Genomic DNA, 17,417 nt, shown 5'->3' with positions numbered 1-17,417 from the left:
CTGCATCTGCTGAGATGGTAATGTATGTACAGGAAGTTCAAATGGCTATCAGCCGATGTGTGCGCTGTAATTTGGATCTGTCGCACTCTACCTCCAAGGTGGAGCTCCAGGTCGCTCCACCGTATCGTAGTTTCGACAGTGCTACGCTTGCAAGGAGACGTCTCTTTCTACTCTTTGAACCACGACCGTTCGGAATAATCCAAGCCAATCAGTCTATGACTTTCAATACACTTTTCCAACAGTATTTAACATGAGCACCAAAACTTAAGCGGTCATCGACCATTACTCCAAAGTATTTTAGCTGCTGTTTTGAAGATGTCGTGTGTCTTCTAACTTCTTAAGATAACTTCGGTTTTATGATGAGCCATCAGAAGCTTAACTCGCTCCATCCAGATGCCAACTCTATCTACACCGGATACCGTTACAAGGTTTTCTACCTCCTCGATTGTTTCGCCAGTAATCATGAACTTGATATCGTCAGCAAATTCGACTATCTGCACGCATGCTGGTAGTTTCAGCGTTAACACCTCATTAAACATGGCATTCCAAGCACAGGTCCGAGAATGGAACCCTGTGGAACATCCGCTGTTAGGGCAGTAGATCGTAACCCAGACTCGATTTTCAAAGAAGCTTCCTATGACCCTGCAGAGGGTATTGGGAACACGTATCCTGTGAGGCAATAGCTTCCCAGCTGGCATTTTTGAAGGCATCCTAAACGTCGATCGTCACAATGACCTTCTTTTTATAAGCGCGCTTCGCATACTCTGTCACCAATTGGAAGGCGTCCGCCGTAGATCTCCCTTTCCGAAAACCGAACTCTCTGTCTGACAGTCCACTTTCGCCTTCTGTGAAGATAGAAAGTCTGTTGAAAATGTTCCTCTTCAGTTGCTTACCAAAGATGTCCAGTAGACAAATGGGCCTGTACGATGATGGATGCCCAGGGAGTTTTCCAGGTTTTGGTAGTAGCACCAACTTCGCCTTTTTTCACGGATTGGGAAAAAAATCCATCGTTGAAACACTTTTGTAGCACCACTCTGAAAGTATCCTGAATGGACTGCGAGAAAAGACGTGCAACGATCTATTTCATATTTTTTCCGGTCACTTTTCGGTCGGTGACCTTAAGCCAGCGAATCTCGCCAGTACAACTCTATAGGCTTTGCCCTATGGGTTATCAGCTACGCTCAGACATAACGCTCTGTAACAGTTCTCTTGGCTTGTTTTAAAAGCTCGCTTATTTGCCACCCTGGCTGCTCGATAAACGGCACCTCTCCTTTCTCTATTGTCTTTGTTTCTCGCCCGTTGAGCTTCTCGTTTGGCTTTTAGGCAGCTTTTACGAAGTTCAGCAATTTCTGAGGTCCATCAGTAACTGGTCGTCGCCACCACTTCGGTGACTTCCTTCTGGGCATTAACTTGCTATTCCCTTACTTACTCCCTTACTCCGATCGGCGCTGGCCCTGTGATTCGACCTGGGTGAACGGTTCGAACGCCACCGGGTGCTATGAAGAGATATTGCGTGTCTTGCGATGGAAGAGGAAGACAATAAGGATGAATGTTGACATACGAGTGGATAGTCGTTAGCAGTATTGAGTAACAGTGTAAATACTCAACGTATCCGCACATTTCGAAAGGCATAGCAATATAGCTTTCGCAGGCATGGTCATGTCATACACCGCTGCCATATTTTTTTTCAGCTGCTCAGCATCATGGACCTGAGATGCTTCCTGCATGTTTATAGCTTCAGTGCACGTTTCCTTATCGAAAACTATGGTCTTCCATCTCCTGAACTGGCAGTCACCTTACAGCAGCCAAATTACGCTATCGCGAATCACCTGGTGATATCAATCACTGACGTTCTGTCTGGTCTTTCATGCTTGTGATTGGTTCTGATAGATCCAGTGTTGCTCAACTCAATCTCCATTCTCGCGAAGAACTCTAGTAGGCTGTGGCCTCTAGGGTTGTTGTACCTACTACCCCAGTTAACCGACCAAGCGTTGAAGTTTCTTCCTATTACTACAGGGGCCCTTCCTGTCAGTTCTTGAGTGAGCTCATCCAACAATGTGGTTGAGCGTAGCAGCTGCAGAAAAAGATGCCGTTAGTTTTAGCAATCACGAATCCGTCCCGTGAGTCTTCCAGTATCTATAGGAAAACGTCCCGTGGTGTAGATAGCAGACAGAATTCTGTACGGTGCTGATAAAAGCACCACATCACACTGCTTTTCGCCTACCATTTGCTCCATTATAAGCTGTGTAACCTCGCAATGGTTGAGGTTTAGCTGGATTATATCCAGTTTTTCCTGGCTTGCCTTCACCTTTATATTTACCAGGCAGCCCAAGCCACCAGTTTCGTGGACATTACCGTCCTGCTGCTTGCATTCTAAAGCAACGTGTCCCTCTTCACCGCATCTTCGACAGCTTCGTGACTGGTCAGGTCCGTTACAGCTTCAGGATAGATGACCAAAATCTCAGCAATTGAAGCAGCGTTGTATCTGTTTCGGTATCCTGGGCGCCTAAATGCCCTGTTGACAACCCAACTCTTACAATCCCTACCGTCAGTAGCGTATTGGCAGCTGTTGGTAAGAGGCGAATCGTTGCAATCTTCATTCCACCCTACGTGTTGCCGTTGCTCATGCCAGGTTTGCTGGAGAGTGCTTTCTCGAGCTCCTCTGCAGTGGTAAACTAAACCATGTCTTTGGATTAAATAGATGCAATCTGAGATAGTGCTCGGACAGCAGCTTCATCGCCTAGGGTGCTTTCAACAACCTCCTTGAAGTCGGCGCTCTTTACCGCCGGGTCTTTTTTAGCTCTAAGAGCATTTCACCTTTTTGGGAGCGTCTTGTTTAGTAGACGCTCTCGCCAAGAGCAGGTAACTTTGTTCGCAATAACTTTGTGCCTCCTTTCGCTTCCAAGATAAGGACGCTTCCCTTGGACATCACCCGTTGAGGTTTGAGTTTTGTGAGGGCCAACTTCAAGCACCCTATTCTAGTGTTGCACGGTCCGAATACATATGTCATGCCACTCATGGACGGACCCTCATCATGAGTGTTCATGCCTCACGGCCTCTTTCATTCTCCAGCCTTCCGGCAGGAAGGTTGTGTCTGGAACTGAGTGGTTCTCGGCACCATGTGGAAAGCACAGGTTTTGAGGGTGGTTCATAAAGACCTCTCTTTTCGCGTTTTCTTTTCTATTACGAACCATTCGCCAGCCTCCTGCACTGCTTTTTCCGCCCGCATCCTCGTTGTCCGTACCCCTTCATTTTTGGAGTAATCATTTACGGCGGTGGAGTAGCTATCTGTTTTCGTGGTTCTTCTCGGCTTGGACTCCTTTGAAAGTCTTTGAGAAGCAAACAATTTTGCTTCCTCCAGGTCCTTCTTTGCAGTCTCGACTTTCCGCATCAGCTTCGTTCGTTCCTTGACGGCACTCTGCAGAAGCACTATCACCACCCAGGTCTTGATGGGCGTATGTACGTTGTTGGTACTTCGCACAAACTCCTGCATCTTGTTGACCATGTTGGCTGCCCCTAAAAGGTCACATTTTTATGCACCTTGATGCACCATTTCCTGCGACTGGGACCTGTTCCTCTTGCTGGGTACTACTGAGGTTTTCATTGGACCCATCAGCGGTCGGGCTTGTTCCCGCAACCTCCCTGTCAATCTTCTTTCCTAGCTTCTTTACTACTTTGCTCAGTGGAGGAGACCTAAGAGGTGCTTCCTTAGCAAAGACCTCTGTCTGCGTTCTTCTACCATCTACTCCTTCGTCCGAGCAAACGTCAGTTGTCTCGACGTTCCTTCTGTTTTCGGTGTTGATGTTGTTTATGTTCATATTTAGTCCCCCAAGTAGCTTGGAAAATATAGGGTCCACTGCGCAGGACCCTGTCCACTTTAGCGCAGCAAGGACTGTCAATACTGTGGAGTGCATCCTAATGCCCCACAGACTACCGTTTGTGACTGACACTTTTTCGACCCGCCAGCTTTCCACCTCATTAGCATGGTCTTTCGCATAAAGGCGCCAACGCGTTCCCATAAGCGGCACACTTTTGGCAACCTTGGGTCTTTGTATCTATTAGGTTCCGTTAGAAAAGTCCGAGTTCGTTGTGAATTTCTCCATCCATAGGAGGGCTCCGCCAGTTCCGTTGGCGTAGTCTATTTCCACTACATGTGTTGTAAGAGGGATTTCTATAAGTCTCGTCTGCATGTGTTATCATTAGAAAGGGGATAGTTCTGATCTATTCCGAGTACATAGTTCGAGTTCGTTTGCGTAGGTCATTAATGGGGGAAGTTTTGCTGAATTTAGTTGCCTCTTACGACATGGGTCTGCGACCCCGGGGTAGTATTCAAATGCCGCTACCTCACAGCCCTAATAGAATCCTGTAGAACATCCGCGGCAGTAGATCGTACCCAGCAAACATTTTTGTAGGTATATTTCTCAACAACTTTGTTATACGTTTCATATACATTATAGAAAGATCATATGAAACTCGAAAAAACAGCATTTACCTACCAAAGTGGAGGCAATATACATACATTTTTTCAACTTCTGGCTAAAGCGATAAAATTATACGATTTGGAGGATATAGAACACCATATTCATACATACTGAAAAAAATGCAAAAGAGCACCAGTTTTTCTCTCTCAAAGCATGCGAACCGTTGCCAGCGACAATATTTGCTGCCTCTGTCATTGGGCAATTCTTGCAAATACACCATCTGAATTTTAGCAATCTGGTTGCACTGCTGGTCGCAGAGAGAAAAACAAAGCTGTTCTCTCACTTGACCCACGCGGGAGAAAGCAAAGGAACGAAATCGTCTTCAAAATCTGCAAACATGGCGGACTTTTTATCATATCCGATTTAAACCATTTAGTACGACTTCGAGTAACAATTTTTACGACCTTTTACTTGCGTTAGTTGGAATTACGATTCGCAGTAACGTTTTTTATGACTTGAGTTATCATTTTTCATGCGATTTCATGTTTGCTGGGTAACCCGGTTTCGGTTTCGAAGGGTATTTTTTATCCTGCAGAGGATATTGAGAACACGCGTTCTGTGAAACGCATCGCAATTTAGTGAATCCGTTGGAAATTATCCTTTCTAGTGGTTTACCCAGAATATCGGAATGGTCAGTACCACTACCATCTTCACTAAATTTAGGATTCCTTCTGGATCTGGGGCCTTATTCACCCTAACTTTCTTAGAGATTGCTACAAGTACTTCATACGTTACTGGTTCGATGTAAAGGAATCCAATGTCGTCGTACGGGGCCAGGACACTACGATTTCTTTCGATTTTTTCCAGACACTCTTCGGTCGATAAACTTGGACCAACGAATCTCACTAGCGCTAGTACAACTCCTTTGGTTTGTCCCCAAGGGGATTCATCTTTGCTCCGGTTCAATGCCCCGTTCTAAGTGATTGTCTTAACAGCAGCTTTCGTTTCTCTATCAGCGTCGTTTTTCGTCTTTCGAACTCGCCTTCTGTCTTTTAGGCAACTAGTAATAAGACAATTCCTGAACCAAACCAGTCGTCGCCACTACTTTCAGTGATGGACTCTCAACAGCATCATCAAGACTGGTATTCCAAGCTTGGGATAGATGTTGTTGGTATTACACAGCGTAATCTTAAGTCTTGCCAAAGCCTCTAGTAAGTTATGGCCTCTAGGGTTATTGCACCAGCTATCCAAGCTTACCGCCCAAGCGTTAAAATCTACTTCTATCCAGTGATGGTAAATTTCGCCCGTCACGCTTGACCCGACTAGTTTTGTTTCATCAAACGACTGGCACTGTTCTCAATTGACGGAGCCTCACTTCTCGCATGATGGATAAAGCACGACAACAATCAACATTTCTCCATCATCGACTGGCGGAGCTCCTACACATGGTCAAAATTTCTCCTGAGAGTGACTGGCAAATCTCTTCACACTTCGATCGGCTGCTGACGGCAGGTACAACTAATTGAACGACTTGCTGGCAGACAGCAACAATAGCAATAAAAAACTGAAAACGAGCTTGCTGGCAGGAGCAACAATAATAATAAATGCGTTTCTTTTTCGGCATCGGTCGTTTGAATGCGATTGCTTGACTAGGTTATTATTTTAGCTTCAAATGAATGGGGAATGAATGACTGGCAAACGAAGTGACTGGTCGTTAAGAAACAGTCAATTGAGTTTGACGGACCAAGAGGCTTCACAGTCACAGCTTCACGCCTCATGACGATGACTTTTGCCAAGCCTGCTTCTATCACAACAGGAGCCTTTCTAGTCAATTCGTCATTCGATCTAAGTAGTCTGGCTGGTGCGGACGTGTTTTTTCGCTTTTACCTCAAAGTGTTTTTTCTCCGCTTTGCAAAAGTTAAAAAAAATTGCAGTTTTTCCACTAGGAGTGGTTTTTACTGGTTCGGTCGTCAATTGCCGAGCAGCACCAATTGGCACATATTAAGTTTTGCCACCATCATCAGCATCAAGACCATCGTCTTTAAGAACGTGCGCTTTGTTCGCTCCACACATCCGGGCTGCGTACCGCCGGGGCACCCGATCCATCCGGATCTGAACACCGTCGTCATTTGGTAACGGAGGCACTGGTCACCACGACACTACTGGCGCAACACTACCAAAGTGTCAAGAGGAAGTCGTCATCGTTTGGAGGTCCACTTCAGCGGAGCCACAGAAGGAACCCCACGAAGGAAACGAGGAATTCAAGTTTGTTCGTTCATTATTTATTGTCTCCCTTTCATTTCTCTTTTACTATTATTCTATCATTTTATCTATTCGAAATTATTATAGATTCGTTGATATTTTATTACGACAGACTATTTAGTCTCCGTAGTAAAATATGAGCGAAGGCGGGAGGTCAAACCCCGCAGTTTTGATGGATGTTTCGGAGAACTCTGTCAAAACTGCTGGGAAGTCCTCCCGAATCAGGGTCTACCCAGAGGACCCAACTTTTTCTGGTCCGTGGGTGGTCTATTTCCGGCCCAAATTGAAACCCTTAAATGTCATTCAGATAATGAAAGATCTGGCAAGATGGCCCTCCGTAACCGAAGTGTCTCGGGTCAGGCCAAACAAATTGCGTGTTGTTGTGGCAAATCGTAAGGCCACAAATGAAATTGTTGCTAGTGATTTTTTCCGATTAGAGTACCACGTTTTTGTTCCCTCTCGAAACGTAGAGATAGAGGGCGTGATCTCAGAAATGAGCCTGACGGCTGAATACATAATGTCTAAAGGGGTAGGCAAATTCAGAGGCCTTGATTCGACTTCGGTCAAAATCCTGGATTGCCGCCAACTCTCATTTGCCACCACTGAAAACGGAGATAAAAAGTATTCCGCGTCAGGCTCATTTCGGGTGACCTTCGAGGGTACCGCCCTCCCTCACTATGTTTTGTTAGAGGGAATGTTAAGGCTTCCCGTGCGTCTCTTTGTGCCTCGCCCAATGAGCTGCAAAAAGTGCATCAAAATGGGACACACGGAGTCCCATTGCTGCAACAAGGCACGCTGCGCTCGTTGCGGGGAAACTCATGAGGAAGGAGCGTGCTCAGCAATAGAACAGAAATGTATCTATTGCGGGGGCTCACCTCATGATATCTCTGTGTGCGAGGCATTTAAGAGTCGCTGGGATAAGGAGAGGCGCTCTTTAAAAGAACGATCCAATCGTTCATTCGCTGCCATTTTAAATAACGCTTCTCCCCCGGTCCAACCTCAATCCAGTAATGTTTTTGCTGCTCTGCCAGTTGACGAAGTTGATACGGATTCATCTGATGAAGGAACTCCATTCGTCGTTCTAGAGAATTCCAGGAAGCGTACCAAAGGGCCTTCTGCCAAAATTAGAAGGAAAGTCTCCCCAGTTAGTTCTGCATTCAACTTTGGTTATAAATCAGCTGCTACAGATAAAGAAGTTCCTCCAGGATTCCGTATGAAAATAACATCTCTCAAAGACACATCAGCTGCAGGAACATCTCTTTCTTCTAACATTTCAAATTCAAAATCAACAAACTCTTCAGGGTTTTTCAAGTTTTCTGACATTATTTACAGTATTTTAACATTCTTTAAAGTTTCTGACTCTGTTAGAAGCATTTTTACATCGATGCTTCCCATTCTAAAGACACTATTTCAGCAATTGATGCAAACTTGGCCCCTTCTTTCAGCGTTTATCTCTCTTGATGACTAATTTAACACGAGAGGTCAGAGATATCACTGTTTTACAGTGGAATTGTCGTAGTCTCATTCCAAAACTTGATGTGTTCAATTATTTGCTTCACAAAACTAGTTGTGATTTTTTTGCGTTGTCCGAAACTTGGCTTTCTTCTCAATCTAACATCTCATTCCACGATTTCAATATTATCCGTCTGGATCGTGACGATTCTTATGGAGGGGTGCTTTTGGGGATCAATAAGCGCCACTCCTTTTATAGAATTCACCTTCCATTATCAGGCGGAATTGAAGCTGTTGCTTGTCATATAACTATAAGAGGTAAGGACTTATGTGTTGTCAGTTTGTACTGGCCTCAGAGAGTTGCAGTGGATCGGAGTCACCTAGAGGACCTGTGCTCAGTACTACCTGAGCCAAGGTTGATCCTAGGTGATTTCAATTCTCATGGAACTGTCTGGGGAGAACAAGTTGACGATAGTCGTTCTACTCTTATCTATGACATTTGTGACAGTTTCAATTTAACAATTTTGAACACGGGTGAAAAAACACGAGTACCTAAACCTCCTGCAAGACAAAGTGCAATTGACCTCTCACTCTGCTCAAATTCCCTATCATTTGATTGCCAGTGGGAGGTAATCCTTGATCCCAATGGTAGTGATCACTTGCCTATCAAAATAACAATCACCAATGGGATCAACACTTCAAATTTAACAAATATGGCATATGACCTTACAAGACACATCGACTGGAAAAAGTACTCGGACACAATAGTTTCAGCTATCAATTCTATGGATGTGTTACCTCCGTTGGAGGAATACACTTTTATTTCTCATTTGATTTTTGATTGTGCGGTTGGTGCTCAAACCAATCCCATCCGAAATCCATCTGTTCGTCGAAGACCTCCCAATCCATGGTGGGACAGTCAGTGTTCCAAACTTTACAAAGACAAATCGAACGCCTTTAAAGTTTTTCGGAAACACGGAACCCTGGATAACTTCAACACGTATTTTTCTCTTGAGCAGCAATTTAAAAACCTGATCAAGGGGAAAAAACGTGCGCATTGGCGTAATTTTGTGGGAGGTTTATCGCGGGAAACATCCTTAAGCACTTTGTGGAATGTGGCACGGAGCATGCGTAATCGTTCTTCCACGAACGAAAATGAAGAACATTCGCATAAATGGATTTTCAATTTTGCTCGTAAAATCTGTCCAGATTCCACCCCTGTGCAAAAAATCATTCGAAGTGTGTCTCCGAACAGATGCGATCTGGATTCCAGCTTTTCAATGATGGAATTCTCAATTGCTCTCCTTTCTTGTAACAATTCAGCTCCGGGAGTTGATAAAATAAAATTCAACTTGTTGAAAAACCTTCCGGATGCCGCCAAATTCCGCTTGTTGAATTTATTTAATCAATTCTTGGAACATAACATTGTTCCCGAAGATTGGCGACAAGTGAGAGTTATTGCCATCCAAAAGCCTGGGAAACCTGCGTCAGATTTCAATTCGTACCGTCCAATAGCGATGTTGTCTTGCATTCGTAAATTGATGGAGAAAATGATTTTGTTCCGATTGGATAAATGGGTGGAAACAAATGGTCTCCTTTCAGATACTCAATTTGGGTTTCGCAGGGGCAAAGGGACAAACGATTGTCTTGCTTTGCTGTCTTCAGAGATACAAATGGCGTACGCAAAACGTGAGCAAATGGTTTCAGTGTTTCTAGACATAAAGGGAGCTTTTGATTCAGTTTCAATAGAGGTGTTGTCAGACAAATTGCACTCTCGGGGTCTGCCTCCTCTGTTGAACAACATCTTATACAGCTTGCTTTGTGAGAAACATCTGAACTTTGCTCACGGAGATATTGCAGTTAGAAGGATCTCTTACATGGGCCTTCCGCAGGGTTCATGTTTGAGTCCACTTTTGTACAACTTTTACGTAAGTGATATCGACAGTTGTCTCTCTGAAGGCTGCACTTTAAGACAATTTGCAGATGACGGCGTAGTATCTATAACAGGTGATACTGAGTCCCATCTGTACAGGCCTTTACAAGATACTTTAAACAGATTGTCTTCCTGGGCTTTGGGGCTTGGGATTGAGTTCTCTCCACAGAAAACGGAAATGGTTGTTTTCTCTAAGAAACGCAGACCTGCTCAACCTAAGCTTCAACTCCTAGGCAGAGCAATCACTCAATCGAGGTGTTTTAAGTATCTTGGGGTTTGGTTTGATTCCAAGTGCACCTGGAGAACCCACATTGAGTATCTGAAAGGAAAATGCCAGAAAAGGATAAATTTTCTCCGATCAATTACCGGCACCTGGTGGGGAGCCCACCCTGAAGATCTTATCAAATTGTACCGAACAACTATTCTCTCAGTGATGGAGTATGGCAGTTTCTGTTTCCAATCAGCTGCCAAAACACACCTCATTAAACTCGAGCGTATCCAATATCGTTGTCTTCGAATAGCGCTGGGTTGTATGCCCTCAACACACACCATGAGTCTCGAGGTTTTGGCAGGCGTACTCCCACTGAGAGATAGGTTTTATTCATTATCTCTCCGGTTCCTCATAAGGTGTGAGGTCATGAACCCATTGGTGATTGCAAATTTTGAAAAGCTACTGGAGCAAAATTTTCAAACTAGATATATGACTATATATCATGAATTCATGTCTATGCAAATTAATCCTTCATCGTTCTCCCCCATTCGTGATTTTCACCCTGATTACGACACTTCTTCTGTCCAGTTTGATTTGTCCATGCAGCTTGAAATTCGTGGGATTCCGGAACTTCATCGTTCTGTTATTGTTCCCAGGATTTTTGAAGCAAAGTATGGACACGTCAATGCTGAAAAAATGTACTTTACTGATGGTTCTTTATTCGACGAGTGCTCTGGGTTTGGAGTTTTCAACCAAAGTTCTAGCGCTTCCTACAAACTTCAGTATCCTTGTTCAGTGTATATCGCTGAATTAGCAGCTATACATTGGGCACTGGACAGTATAGCAGCAAGACCTACTGGACACTTCATCATTGTTACGGATAGCCTCAGCTCTGTTCAGGCTATTCGCTCATTAAGGCCCGGAAAACACTCACCGTACTTCCTTGAGAAGATACGGGTATCATTGAATACATTATCTAGACGCTGCTATTCCATCACCTTTGTTTGGGTGCCGTCTCATTGCTCAATAGTGGGCAATGAGAAGGCCGACTCGTTAGCAAAGGTGGGTGCAGTTGAAGGTGAAATTTATCAGCGTCAAATCGCTTTCAGCGAATTTTACTTTTTGGTCCGTAGAAACGCTCTCGTCAACTGGCAGCGCAAATGGAACGAGGACGAGTTGGGTCGGTGGCTTCACTCGATTATCCCAAAGGTGAGCCTTAAACCATGGTTCAATAGATTGAACCTGAGTAGTGACTTTATTAAAACATTTTCCCGTCTCATGTCCAATCATTATTCCTTAGACGCGATACTCTATCGTGTGAATCTCGCTAGCAGCAATTTGTGTCGTTGTGGTCAGGGTTACCATGACATCGAGCATATTGTTTGGTCGTGTGAGGACCATCTTACCGCCAGAGCAAATTTGATTGACTCCCTTCGGGCCCGAGGTAAACCACCTTACGTTCCAGTGAGGGATGTGTTGGCTATGGTAGACCTAGACTATATGTTCGAAATATACTTTTATCTTAAATCTATCGATCTACGCGTTTAACTATCCCTTTCCTCTTTCTCCTTTTCTTTTTTGTCTATCTTAGTTTTGAATAATGAACGACGAACTCAATATCTTGAATCCATAAAACGAATATATGGACAACAATACGAAAATCCCTGTTAATTAAACTTAAGCAAATGTTGTTCAAAAATAATGGTCTCTCGGCTCCGTAAAACTAAGTGGTTTGAGCCGTTTCAAATAAACGATTTGTAAAAAAAAAAAATAGTCAATTCGTGGGTGAGTTGATCCAACATTATGTTGAACTCTTCGATCGTCCATCTTGGTGAAGCTTAGCAGCTGCAAAAGAAGAAGAACCATCTATCTATCGAGACACTTGAGAGATCAGTTAAGCTAGCGATTGCTATCGCTGATGTTAAAAGCTTGTCTCTCGTACTTGGCGCTCATGGTGAGAGAGCAAAATGGGCATATACTGGGATGTCATTAAATCACACCTCTTTACCGATATTTCCTCAATGATAAACTCGCTGCAATACTTATCTTGATGGTTTTTGCATCATTGCGTTCCTAAAACTTTGTTGTTTAAAAAATGTATTATACATTACAGAGGGACTATTCCTTTGTGTTTTAATAATGTTCTAAGAAATACATTCAAAAATTGACCGTTTTCAACCGGGTTCGAATGAGATAATCACACTATCAAAAACACAGATATGTATGTACAATAGTGTGCTTTTAATTATTGTTTCAAATGGCAAATAAATTCCGATGCTAATGTAACCACCGACTTGTTACGTTTTGGCCCTCGCTCAAAATCACATGTGGCGAGTTAGTTGATTTAAACAACACATAACCACTGTCAACAGCCGAAGGCTGCTGGTGTTTGACATTACGCAAAACATTCATCACACACGTCCGTGTCGAGGTCGAGAGGATGGAAAAAGCTAAATCCAGACACAAACTATTGGTAGAAGGTTTGCACATGTGACTCATGTATACTTTTTTTCTTGATTTCTTCTCCACCAACAGGGCCAGCTTATTCCAGCAGCGTTCACCAACGGCTACCATTGAAATAAATTAAGCAATATTATATGACCACCAGCAGCAGCAGCAGCAGGAGCAACAACATCTTCGCTACTACTATGGAACAACAGCGGGATCTGAAGGCAGGAAGAATTGTTTTTATTTCCGAGTTTGGGTCCGCGTTCGAGGAAGCAACAAGTTTAGCAACAGCACACCAGAAAACCGATACTAAATCCTACAACAACAATCTACCAACAACAGCAGAAATTGGGAGAGACATCAGCATACACAAATCATAGAAGAAATTCTGGAATGAAGAGAGAAGCGGAAACGAGAACGATGGAAGCGGAACGACTGAGAGTGTCAGCCTAGCCTAGCCGAACGTAGTTTTTCGAAGGACAGAAGCCTGGGAAATGGTTGAGATGAGCTGCTGGAAGTAAAACAGGGTCGAGCTTCGACTTCGAGAGTGTGCGTTTTGAGATAAGTGTGCAAGTGTCTAGAGCTCTTGCATTTTGGATTAAGAAGGAAGACTAGGCGTTTGACAAAGTTGGGGCACGAAGGCTAGAGCAAGCGTTTGAAAGGGTAGAGATTTTGGAGGAAGGACGTTTTTTCCTGAGAAAATTAATGGCAAATGGTGGAGATGGTGTTCGGTTTTTGTGTTTTGAAACACTGGTCAATTTTGGGCCTTTTTGTGAGCGATTGAAGCTTTGATGAGCGAGCGAAAAAAAATAAGTGTGAGTGAGGGAATCGAAAGCAGAAGGATTAGAAAACGACGAAATCATACAAATTGTATTCCCACCATGTTAGTGAGGAGCGTTCTGAAGTGGGTAGCTCGGTTCAGTTTGCTGGACTGTTGAGCTGGATTAGATAGGGCGTGAGATAATTTTGAAAATGTGTGCGTGAGAGCAGGTGCTTAGTAGTTGTTTTTGTTGTTGAATTTGGATAAGCGATGAGCTTAGGCTGACTGGTCAGAGAGATAGAAATCATTAAGCGGAACCAAGTTCATCTATGAGTAATAGGAAGAAAAAAAACGTCAAAACAGGAAAAGACAATTGATGATTCATAAATGAGAAAAATCCCAAACTTTCAAATGGAAACGGTTAACTAATACAACAAAAAAATAGAACAAAGAAGCTCTACCCGAAAACAACCACATAAACACACAAGGATAATAATGCTAAATAAGGAAAATAATTATATTGAAAACAATTATACTACCATACACATCCGTATTTTAAAGCAACCAAACCCTACAAACCAGAATATGAGAAGATAAAAAAAAACATCAAAAAAGTGCATCATTGTTTACGCTATTGTAAAAAAACAACAACAAACAAGGTGATTTGTTTCGATAAAACATATTTGTTATTACCTTTATATTTACTTAATTTTAAACTTTAAAAACAATTATTAACTACAGTGTAAGCTGTAACGGATCAAATGCCGAAAAAATTCTTTAATAGTAAGCAAAACAACAACAAACAAAAAAATACCGAAAAAATGTTAAGCAACAAAAAAAAAATTGGGTTTACTCGCCCGAAAAAGAAATACACACAAAAACACACAATAATTAAGCAAATCTTATTACGTTTCCGTTTTTTGCTGCAAGCAAATATCTTTTGATGATAATATGAGGATAATTTTTTACTATTGAAAATAAATGAAAAAAAAACTGTAAAGAAGGATCAGATGAAAGAGAGATAAACTAGTGGTCTTAGGTATATATATTTATTGATATGGGCAGAACAGGAAAAGGACAAAAAATGGAAACCCTTTAAAACAAATATAAAGCCAACTTTTTTGCGCCATAAGCGTTCGTTTTTAGCACCTATTTCCTGGTTTTTTAATTGTATCGTCACACTTACACTGAGACACACTCACATTTACACAGTTTACGGTGTTTAATTCGATTCAGACTGTTGCAGCTCTTACTCTAGGTAACGAAAACAAAAAAAGGAAAAGATAAATTAATTATTAAACAAAGCAAAACGACAAAAAAAAGTTGTACTAAATACAAGCAAACTGTGTAACTCGTTTTAAAACGCAAGGCTTATCTTTCAATTACCTTACTCGATTACTCGATTCGATTTTCTAACCACTTACAGCACACAAATAAACAAATGAAGAAAAAAAAACAACAACAAACAAACAAAATAGTAAATGAGAAACTAAAAAACAGTTTTCCCCTCAATGAAACAGAATACAAGGAAGCAAAGAGCAAGCTACAACAAATAGCAAAAACAAACGAAATAGAAACACAACTCGAAACATTAGAATCCCAAATCCCGGAAAAAGAAATCCAAATAAGAGAGCAAAAGTTTAAAACATTAGAACATCAACAAACAAAAAAAAAACAAAAACTGTGCGAAAAACAATTGAGAAAGTTAGAGATGAAAGGGAGGAAAAAATGCAATAATAATTGTTACTAAGGAAAACAAAAAAAAACGTAGGGCATTAAGCGATGAAACAAAACAAAAACATACACTAAGAAAAAAAAACACACTCACATGAGGGATGATAGAGCGGAAAAATAAACAACCTAGTGACGAGCTAGAGAGTTTGTTAAAAAAAAAACATTTATCATCACACACTCAAAGAGAAAACATAAACACTCACACATCCAAACAAAAAAAAAAAACACTCTCTCACAAACATGCGCAACAGGATAGAAAACAAACAGAACAAAACAAACAAAAAAACAAAAACAAGATGAGATGATCGAATAGCGACAGAAGTTATAAACTTTGGATATTTTTTACACTTCTAGTGTGGTGGAAAACTATCCGAGCAAAACAAAAAAAAAATGCGAAAAGGGAAAAACAACCAATTTCAAATGAGAATGTAAATTATTATAAATACATGAATTATATGAATAAAAGAAGCGTAATTCAAAGAAAAGAAAAACAAAAAAACTTAGTTAAATATAAATTATATTGAAATTTAAATTAAATAAATAAAATAATACAAATATTTAAAACAAATACTATGATAATAAAATTATTATAAATTAATTTTTATCATTCAAGAAAACAACAAACCAATTCATGAACAAAATGTGGAAAAAAAACTGAAACACACACGAAAATTACGAGATAACGCAAAGAAAAAAAATCCAAATCCAATTTAAATGTGCAGTGAAGGGCAGTTCAGGTCGAAGATGACGTCGAAGAAGGAGAAAATACCAGGTTATTTCAATTAGTGCGAGGAGTGTGAACCAAAAACATTCGCAAAACAAACAAACGTACACTTACACACTGAATGACAACACTCCAAAAGTCGGTAATAAGAAATATTAATAATAAAAAGTAAGGCAAATTGCAGAAATGGTAAACACATAATTTGAATCTTAACTTTTGGGAAGTCAACCAGCAACAAACAGAAAAAAAAACCAACTCAACCCAACTGGCACTTGGCCACTTGGATGGTTAATCACTCTTTTTCAAATTTTGTCAAAATTTTGACAAAATGAACAAAACAAACCAAAACAATACGCAATTATACTGTCAGTTAGGTCTAAATGGAATAAAGAAATGAAAAAAAAAACAAATTCTATCACACTCCCAGAACCTTTAACAGATAAGCAAATCAAACAAACAGAATAAGAAAAAAAACAGCTAAGCAAATCATTCATACAACAACCAATAAGAAAACAAAACAGAAAAAAATCAGTATAAGTAAACCAACAAAAAACCAACGTTTGAACAGATAAGGGTAAACCAAGATAGCAAGAAAAAAAACCAACCAAAAACAAACTCATACCAACCAGATTATTATTGTGAATTATTATTACCGATTGGAGCGAGCAGGAATGTAAGAAGCAAACCAAACCATACGAATCTTATCTGGGTTGCAGAAAATGAAGAAAAAAAAAACAGTAAACAAAACCATTGATAACGTTTGAATTTGCCCTGCGCATTAAACTGAATAGCAAAAAAAACACATAACATCAAAACAGCAACAGAAACAACAACAACAAGAGAAACGATTAGAAAAAAAAACAAATAAAAAAAAACATTTCAAAATATGGAAACACCTTCAAAAAAAACGCGCTGCAGTGCAGTCGGAAGGTGTTGCTCTCGGAGATGCGAAAAACCGTGTAAGTGAAACACAATTTGAATTAATAAGAAAAAAAAACAAAGCAAACAAGGTGAAGCGAAAAAAATCAGCAGTGGCTGAAGGAAGAATGAAGAGGTGAAAGAGAAAAAAAGAGGAGAATAATAATTAATTAACACACATCAAGAGAAGAAAGCGCTGTTTTTACTAGCTTGTGGGCCTACCCGGTCCATGGGTTTGGAACTGAAAAGAAAATTCCCTTGGAAAGGTAGTTAAGCAACTTTTGATATACTAAAGCTTTTCCAGATTTTTTTGTAAGATGCTAACCAGGTTTGATAAAACTGTAAACATTTTTGATAAATCTAACTTAGGTTAGATTTGGTGAAGTTCACATAAACCTTCCAAACCTTCCAAGCTTTCGAGGATATTTGACTTGTAGTTTGTTAGCGTTCCCCTGGTCGCAAATATTGACCGAATAGATGATACAGGGTTCAAAACAGTAACTCTATTTTATTCAGATTAGGTAAATAGAGCTTTGAAAAGTTATTTGAAGTTA

At 41.0% G+C, this 17,417-nt stretch overlaps 1 protein-coding gene across 2 annotated transcripts in view; it reads left to right on the top strand.

Annotated features, from left to right (window-relative positions):
- The window catches only part of LOC129757525 (RNA-binding protein Musashi homolog Rbp6-like), a 125,363-nt gene extending 108,533 nt beyond the window's left edge, over window positions 1–16,830 (top strand). For both annotated transcript variants that reach the window (XM_055754794.1, XM_055754793.1), the window contains one exon: window positions 12,815–16,830. In XM_055754794.1, the coding sequence (XP_055610769.1) occupies window positions 12,815–12,856 (42 nt within the window). In that variant the 3' untranslated portion in view covers window positions 12,857–16,830. The remainder of the gene's footprint in view (window positions 1–12,814) is intronic.
- The last annotated feature ends 587 nt before the right edge of the window (window positions 16,831–17,417 follow it).

This window comes from Uranotaenia lowii, chromosome 3 (genome assembly GCF_029784155.1).
Source record: "Uranotaenia lowii strain MFRU-FL chromosome 3, ASM2978415v1, whole genome shotgun sequence".
Classification (NCBI taxonomy): domain Eukaryota; kingdom Metazoa; phylum Arthropoda; class Insecta; order Diptera; family Culicidae; genus Uranotaenia; species Uranotaenia lowii.
Note: the sequence above shows the minus strand (reverse complement) of the source record. Positions and strands in the feature narration are given on the sequence as shown.